This window comes from Morone saxatilis, unplaced genomic scaffold (assembly GCF_004916995.1).
Source record: "Morone saxatilis isolate NCDOM2014 unplaced genomic scaffold, NCSU_SB_2.0 Contig18, whole genome shotgun sequence".
Classification (NCBI taxonomy): domain Eukaryota; kingdom Metazoa; phylum Chordata; class Actinopteri; family Moronidae; genus Morone; species Morone saxatilis.
Window position 1 is genome coordinate 13969609 of NW_023339740.1, and position 9163 is coordinate 13978771.

At 37.3% G+C, this 9163-nt stretch overlaps 2 protein-coding genes across 2 annotated transcripts in view; both read right to left on the reverse strand.

The window, feature by feature from the left end:
- The window catches only part of LOC118328607 (guanine nucleotide-binding protein G(i) subunit alpha-2-like), a 49273-nt gene extending 47825 nt beyond the window's left edge, over positions 1–1448 (reverse strand). Inside the window, exon 1 of the mRNA XM_035662397.1 lies at positions 577–1448. Coding sequence (XP_035518290.1) covers positions 577–694 — 118 coding nt within the window. The 5' untranslated portion in view covers positions 695–1448. The remainder of the gene's footprint in view (positions 1–576) is intronic.
- A 1913-nt stretch (positions 1449–3361) lies between these two features.
- Positions 3362–9163, reverse strand: part of LOC118328937 (sodium-coupled neutral amino acid transporter 3-like) — a 35828-nt gene continuing 30026 nt past the window's right edge. The window contains exons 13-16 of the mRNA XM_035662881.1: positions 8481–8605; positions 8230–8374; positions 7444–7547; positions 3362–6449 (exon numbers count right to left, since the gene is read on the reverse strand). Of these exons, the coding sequence (XP_035518774.1) occupies positions 6345–6449; positions 7444–7547; positions 8230–8374; positions 8481–8605 (479 nt within the window). The 3' untranslated portion in view covers positions 3362–6344. The remainder of the gene's footprint in view (positions 6450–7443; positions 7548–8229; positions 8375–8480; positions 8606–9163) is intronic.

Here is a 9163-nt window from a genome sequence, read left to right on the forward strand (position 1 = left end):
CCCCTCAATTCAGCCCTGGTGGGAGGAAACCACTCCAAACTTCAGACTGCCTGTTCTGACTATCCTATTTTCAGGGTTTAGCTTTTAACACATTTTTCTTCACATCCCTTTTTCCGGCCTGGGGCACGAGCTGCAGGGTGCTGTTTCAACGGCAAACTTCCGCAAACATTCTCAGTAAAGCCCACATGTTTACATCAAAGCAGATCTAACAATGAAGAGGCAGAGGAGACAAGAAGGACATGCTACTTGGTTTTTTTTGTTTTTTTTTTGTGCACAGCCAGGGTTAGTGCTGCACTTCTGGTGGCATTACTGCTGCCACGTTTGTCTCTTCAGGAGCTGGGTGAACTCTCTCAGCCCAAACAATCCACAGTGTTCTGGTGTAGCTAGAAAACAAGCAGGCATATAGGGATAGAAATGATACTTTCCATAGCATTAGTTGTGGGGGTTTTTAGCCTGTTACACCAGTATGTCATATCTGTACAAATGGTCAAGACTGTCAATGCTGTTGCACAATACGTCTGCAACCATTAATGCAACCCCCCCCCCCCAGTATCAGCGTTGTGACAGACTACTTACCCAGCAGCAGCAGTTTCACTTCTCTCGCCGCCTTCTCTCCATCTTCTCTCAGGTTTTTATCAATCATTTTAGACCTCTCGGCCGCGGCTTTGTCTTCCTGACTAACTGTACAACCCATGGTTCCTAGTGCACGCTTCAGGACTGCTGCTTAGTGGGGAAAATATCACCTGGGAAAAACGGCCGAGCCCGGAAAAAAAAAAGAGCAGAAAACCCCTTTTTTTTATTTAAAAAAACAGGGGTTGAAGTTGAGCGAGACGACTTCCCTTTTTGACAAGCGGCGACAAACGTGACGGAGTCCGTTCATCCGCGAGAGAGGAAACGAAAATCACAAAAACAAACGATTTCTCTCTGAGACGTGAACTTGGGGTTTTTTTTTTTATCCCCCCCCCAAAAAAAAGAAAGAGTTGCTGCTGGTTTAAGTCAGTTGTTCGGCAGCATTGGTGGTCTTAACTGTGAGCGTGGAGAAGTTGTCCAGCGACCCCCTTAAAAAAAAAAAAGAAAGATACTTTTTGGTTGACTTTCTTTTCGCTAGTTCCCACAGCAGACCATCGGAGCAGGTTCACGAACACGGGCCACGAAGTTCAGCAGCACACACACACACACACAAAAAAGTAGTCCAGCTGTTGAAAAACCGAGCACACGGATTCCTGCCGCCACTTAAAAAAGGCTACCTGGACACACACTAACCACCTTTTTAGATGATATTTCTCTTTCCTTTTCTTGTTTTTGCTTTAATCCCTATCGGCGTTGCGCATTCTTTCCCCCTCGTTGAGATTTATCACGTTTGAAGCCACACCCGTAGCCGCCGTGAAGTTCCCCTCCGTCCGACAAACAGACAGACAGCGCCGACACCTCCCAGCTCCACAGCAGCAGCAACAGCAGCAGCAAGCAGCGAGGGGCGGCCTCCGTCGGAACGTGAACGCCCACTCCCGAGTGCTTCATGGGAAATGTAGTCAACAATTCACTCGAGCGGAAATGGTCTACCTGCCCTCAGCCCGGCCCACAGTTCATACGAATTGCTGCAGTGTAGAGGTTTATGTGACAGCCCAGTTGGCGAGAAGAGATATTTTGTTTTGTTTGTTTGTTTAATAGCCTACATTTCTGGATAAGCGACACCACCAGTAACGTTTACGTATGCATACATTTATATAGCCTACATTATATACAGTCAAGGCCGAAATTATTCATACCCTTGGCAAATTTTGACTTGAAGTTACTTTTATTCAACTAGCTTTTTTTTTTTTTGACCGGGAATGGCACAGGCTTCTCCCAAAAGATAATAAGACTCATAATCGGATATATTGCCTTGGTGCATAAGAATCACAATCAAGGAGTTTTTAAATATAAATAAAGATAGAAAGATCTAAGAGCTGTACAGGAATGTGCAACATTGATGGAGAGCAACAAGATGGAGAACCAACAGCAGTGCATCAATATATATAACTACTATTCATTATGAAAACAACAGAACACAACAGTGGTGAAAAAGATTCAGATTTTATCTTTAAATTAGAAATACCACTGTGTAAAAATGTAAAAAAAAATATTTGCAAAATGTACCTGAAGTACTCACTAAGCAGAATGGTCCCTTATGTTAATATAGATATTTAATTGGATTATATCATTATTGATGCAATTATATGTGAGAACAATTGTAATACTGTAGCTGGTTGAGAGATATTTTATACTTCATGTACTGATGGGTTGTTTATGATGGTTCATATTTTATAAGATGATCTAAAGTCTAAAGTTATCTGTAACTATAGCTGTCAAATACATAGGATGGGGTAAAAAATACAATATTTCCCTCATAAATGTAGTAAGTAAGTAGCATCAAATGAAAATAGTACAAGTCAAAATTTTACATCCGATGGAATACAGTAAATGATTAAATGTGACACTGAAATATAAACAAAGTCTGCAAACTGTATAATTTGAATTATATTCTAAAATTACTTTTAGGTTATAAAAAGTAGCCTGACTTTATTAAAGCTCTGCTTAGACCATAAACATTACACTGACTGTAGGATTTTAAACCTCAGGAGCTTCCAATGAGCATTTGAGGGATAAAACTATGATATTAGTGGTCACTGTGTTTTAAATACTGCAAATCCAAATTGGTTTAGGCAAATAGTTGAGGGTATTGATATTTAAAGCACTTGTTAGAATAGCAGCCACTTTTGACCATAAATATTAAATACTATGACAGCATGAAGTCAAAACTGGGAATTAAAGTAAGCCCAATGCAAACTAGATAATTAACACTTCAAGTAACTGGTCTTTAAAAACCATAATATTGTTACATTGCATGGTGGTCATAGCTCCACAGCACTATAGAGCCACCTTGTGGACTGGCTTCTGACACCCAAGAGAGGAATTAATACCTTTTATTATGAGGTAATAAAAAAAAAAAAAATAATAATAATTAATAAGTATTACAAGGTCTTGTGTATTTTGAAGTGAAACATTGTGCAACATTATAAGATTAAAATATATAAACTACATATAATCACAGTGTCTTTTTACTTTTGAAAAATATTTAAAATTCCAGTTATATACTGCTTACAGCTTACACAGCCATAGTGGTCCGTTTAAAGCTGTTATAATTCAGATTATGCACTTGCATAATAAAAAAAAAAAAGATTTTTATAAAATACAAAGTCTTAAAAGTCAGTCTATAAATCCAGTAATCTCCTGTTTCCAAGAACCTTTAATGAGGTGGAGGACAAAGGGACAGTGTCATATCTAACAGACGATAAAAGATCAAAGTTTTTTGTTACCTCATTATCTTTATTGCAACATTGTTTACAGTACAGTAACTGCCAGCAACATATTAAAATATATAGAGATACAAGAAAATCGACATGAATTGAAGGACAAAGGTTTAAAAGCACTTTGAAACTGATTACATTTATATTTTTAATTGGACTGAAACTTTAATTGCTATTTACATTGTACAAACTAGATATGCATATAGAATATAAAGGGTATACATTTATATACATTATTTATAAATGCTGGCCGATGTCAATATTTAATGTTACTATTCAAATCATACACGTTTCAATAAATCACAAAAAGAGGGAGACTAACAACACTGAGATCTAAATAGAGGTCCTCAGAGATCAGCTTCTATCAGCCACTAACACAGTGTATCCCCTCACTGCGTTGCCACTTTTGTATTTTTTGCATGTTGTGAGGTTTTGAAGTGTTATGTGTGTGTGCACCGTTGAAAAACTGCTTATGACACTTATGTAATTTACCAAATGGCTTTATCGTACATGCATAAAGGTCAAAACTAGGAACAGGAAGTTGGGGATAAATATAACCCTTGCATTGGATAAACAACACCAAACACTAAGTTATGCCCCAGTGGCTGATTCAGATGATTCCCTCTGCATACAGACACATAAAGACAACCATATATCTAGATATAATGAAAAACAAAAGGTATTAGGGAGGTTTGTTTGTGTAACAAATTGACACGACAATACTAACTTACCCATACATCACTCACTGTAGTCTGGTGTAACAGAAATTATCATTTAAAAACAATGAAATGTAGGCGGATACACCAGCTCACTAACAACTCCAAGTTAGTAGGTTATTGTCTGCCAAAGAAGCAGCAAGAAAGTCAGGAATGAACCAAACCACTGATGATATACCACTGACTACAAAGACAAATATAAGAAGAAAAAAACATGAAATTAATCATTAACAGGTTTTGCATCTTGCATTTCATCACTGAATCAGATCCAACTGATACGCCTGAATAAACATTATATACGAAGTTCATCTATCAATTGTAGGAGACGAATACTTGAATTATACTTCTGATCAGAGTATAGGTCCAGGTTTAACAACACAAATGCATATAGATACTATAGTTCAAAATACAGTGGAGCCATGTTTTCTTTTTTAAACAACACGGACACTTAAAAACCTCCAACAGTACATCCAACTAAAAAGTGTTTTTTATCCACAGAACGGACCAGAGGAGGAAACTAATGTTCGCAGGGGCTCACAGGAAAGCTAACTTTAACATTATTTCAAGTAATGTTTGAAAAGACATCCATATTATACCATCAATACACTGTTAATTTTCTCGTTATCTAAATTAGATTGATTCGTTTCTCAATGATTTACTTATACAAAGAATCATAACCCTTAAATCACATCTATCAAATATTTGAATTTCTCACAAATCATTCGCTTGTGTTTTAACTTATTAATGGCTACAGGAAGTTGTGCTTATCAAAGGAAAGTGCTATTGCTAACCACCAACTTTTCAAGATTGTTAAAGTGACTATAATTTTATGTCTATCATTTTTATTAGGCATCAAGTTTGTGCTGGACGCAGAAATATTTACAGACACCAAGCTGTTTATTAAGTGACCCTGTCGATTTTTTTGTTTTTTTATACATGTTTTGGTTATCTCTGATTACTGCCAGTAAATGTTCAGAAACAACACATCGAATCCTCCAGGTCCCCGCTCCATGATTAAGAACACTGAGCGGTAACTTTCTTCTTTTCATTTCATTTATCACTCTGATCTGTACAATCCAACTGATGAGGTCTTCAGTACCATTTGTCACTGTCATTCAAACAGTAATACTGAAAAGAAAACTCTGTGCACAATATAGGCACTCTGTTATTTAGTGGTCTGGACAGGCAAGAACCATTTAAAAATGCTCCGAACTTGAAACCTGCATTTCTGATATTGATCGCCTCGGTAAGCGCTGAGGATCATGTCATCAGTCCGTACTGCATCTTCTGAGGTTTTCAACAAGTAATGACTAATAATAAAAAATATACATCTAGATAATATTGTATAGGAATGTTATAATAAATGTGCTCTCAACACAGTACCACATACTGTATGTGGCTTTGCTCTGTCGGAGGTGAGAATGTTAACACCTCCAAACCTTAAAATACACAGCAGCAGCACAAGTTAGTGGAGTCAGAGGCTACACGCCTTAAAAGGAATAGTTCAGCATTTTCCAGTCTTTATGCTAAGCTAAGCTAACCAGCTTCTGCCTGTGGCGATCAATCTCATCTAACTCTCCAACAAAGTGTGTGTATGTTTCCTGAAAAAGTTAAAACTATTCCTTTAACTTATCTTTATTTCTGTGCAATAGCTTACTATCACTTTCCTCTGCAGTTGCACAGAATGGCAAAGATGTAGGTATTCAAATAACTTAAAATAATAATAATAATCATCATCATTGACATAAAAATCTTAAAAGAATTCTCTATCAGTCAATACATTTCTTAAAAGGGAGGTGCCTTATATTGTGTGTTATAATCTGAGTAGCAGTTTGCAGATCATTTTAGGACAATACAGGGACAGAGAGGGGAGGCAGATGCTCACAACCAACATGGGGACAGGCGTATAAAGACAGCAGCTTTCTGTATTGTGACTTTTTACATCCATCTCACAAGGCACAGCCTCCAAATGTCAACATCAATCTTTATGCACCTGGCCTATTTTGTAAATTCACTATCAACTTTCCAAGAAAGCCTACTGGCCTGCATCTGCAGTCACTGACTGGCAGGATGTAGAGTACAATGTAACGAGTGAGAGCTTTTTGTGGAGAAACAGAGAACCATCCTCAACTCTAGACTCCTCCTCTGTGGCCAATATTCTCTAATGGAAAAGATAGGGCATGTTCAACATCAAACATTATATTCAAAGTAAAAACAGTAACATTACAACACAGATCTAAATCAACAATATAAAACCTGAAAAAAAAAAGAAAGGTGGTTCCTAGTGACCACTGCTGGCGTTGCTGCTGCCCGATGTCCAATCAATAAGGATGAAGCTGAGACTCATTATCATAAACAGGAAGCCTATCCCGGCAAAACAGGCAGCCTAGAAGAGAGAAGGAGTGACTGAATTACAGAGAACAGATGATGAGATCATTGTAGGAACACTAACTGGATCATTTTCGGAAAGTGTGATCATATTTACAGCAACTTTTTAGTAAATCATTGAACGTATGTATGACTTTAACCAACCTAATTTGGGGGTAAAAAGGGTCACTTCGAGAGTAAGCCTTTTTTCTGAGCTCCTGTTTAACTCCAATTATATCATTGTCTGCAGGGTGTCCATTAATTCCTGATGTAGGACATCTACTCTACTCTACTCTGACTTTGAATCTAGCTGGAATAAGGTTAACTTACTGGCTCATAGCTGAGCCGAAGGGTTCTATGAACAGAGGGAACTATAAAAAAGTCCCGTAGCTAAGTCGTATCTAAGGTTTGTCCTATTATTGAGGTAGTGAACGCCGTCACTGCATGTCGGAGAGTTCTGGCCTCTGCATTGTCCATTAATTCCTGATAACGAACACCTCGTCAGGCATTATCCCTTACTTAACTTCTCACCTTGCTACAGTTATATCATGACCTCAATGTTAGGTGTGGTTACAGGTGCAACAAAACACATTTCTGACCACAAACCACAACCACACTCATCAGTGATGCAAGTTGTGGTCAGAGGTGAAAGAGGCCTGAACATTTCAACCACAGAGGGCAGCAAAACACTGCTTATCAGTCTGGGGGTAGGTTTCCCTTTAAATTCGTACCCAAGAGTACCAGTACCAAGAGTGTGACATTTTACATCTGAAAATAAACTCTAATCAACACCTGACAGCTCAAAATAAAGGTCACTGAGAAAACAATACAAGAACGGTCAGAAAAATGCTACATTATTCCATATAATAGTTGTTTTTGTTCAGTATTACGTCCCCTACTTTTGTTCACATTCTCAAATATTATTATATTTTTGGACAGATCTGTTTTATATAACTTCGCATAACATGACCTTAAATAAATGCAACTAACTCTTATTCTCATTAGATTCTCACCAGGATTTTGGGAACCGAGCGCAGTGGCTCCTCTTCTTTGGGTACAATGCGAATGTAAAAGACAGCAGGGAAGATGAAAATGAGACAAGGGGCAGATGTGGCACCTGGAGAGCAGACGAAAAACACAAAATTATTCATGAAACTAATACTCATTGAATTCTGACTGTCTTCAGTTCTCATTAAGTGCTCCCGCCAGTCTGACGGCACTGTAGTTGGTATGGAAATAAGGAAATGGGGGAAAATAATTAGTTTATATTTATCTTGTCCAACCACCAAATGAATATTGATTATATGAGGCTTCTGAATTTAATATTTGAAGTGTGAATGAGCCTGTTGGACTCCTGGATTAATCTGAAAAAGTACTGCTCAGTTCTTATCACCCTACAAAAATTCTCTCTACAAATATGTAATTGCTGCTCTCAAAATCTTAGGTTTGTCTATTTCTCTATCTTTTCTTATATATCTTTCTTTGATTCATATTCAGTGGTCTTTAACGGAAAATGTAATGTGTTAACTTAAAGTGTATTTGCATGTCACAAAATTGGAAGTACTCTGCATTTTGAGGTAGAAAGTGTGACTCACTACATTAAAAACCTAGGCTCAGTCTGGACCATCCAAAAAAAATACAATAACTTGTTTTAATTATGTAATAATATAATAATAACTGAATATACAAATGTAAGTGTTCATAATTCAAATAAAAGCTACTCAGGATTTGTCATGGTGCCTTGAGTCAGTCTAAATGTTGGTGTTTTATGCATCAAAACCAGGGTTGGCCTAACCTACCAATGATCCCAAAGATGCCCAGGATGTTGGGGGCAAAGATGACCAGCAGGTTGATGAAAGTGAGCAGGATGATGGCAATGGCGATGTGACGGGGCCAGTTAAAGGTCTTGTTGGGAAACATCATCTGCTGGATCGCTCTCCGCACCTGATCATAACAATAAAGGCCAGTTTTAATGTAACAATGTAGAGCCAACGCATGAAGAAAAGAAGTGAGCCAATGTGTAAACTTACTTTTCTAAAAATGTACTTACGGGAAAGAGCACAATGGGCACAGTGAGTGTGACAGCAGTGAGCACAGCCACACGCACGCACAAAATCAAAGTGTCATACGGGTCAATACGGCTGTAGGTGTGAAGCAGCTCTGGTTCCACTTCACCTGAAAAAGATCATAAGAGAGGAAAATAGAGTAGGTCCAAGAATGATGAGGGAACAACAGCTGGTAAAAACATCATTTGTGACAATAATAACTAATAATCATATAATAACAGTGTAAGTAAAATATTGATATTCACTTGTATATATCTTACCAAGTGGTAATTAGACTGTTTTAAGATCCTTAATATAGGTAAATTACTTTGTGATATGCTAGTATAGCTAATAAAAACCTTCATAAATCATGATGTCCTTTCACTTTATTAGTATAAATGGTAACTTTAAGATCTACAATATGACCACTAGAGGGAGCAAATGCATCATGATGCTTTCCAACCTACAGGATTACTGTTCTGAGATATGAGAACAAATACATGGCATTGCTAATTAATTAATTCAAAGCATGAATAAAGAAATAAAGAAGCAAAATTAAGCAGTGTAGCAAAAATGACTAGATAGATAGATAGACAGATAGTATATTGACAGAGAGATAGAATAGATATTATATGTTATCTATTTTGATATTGATAGATAGATAATAGATAGATAGATAGAAGAAGCT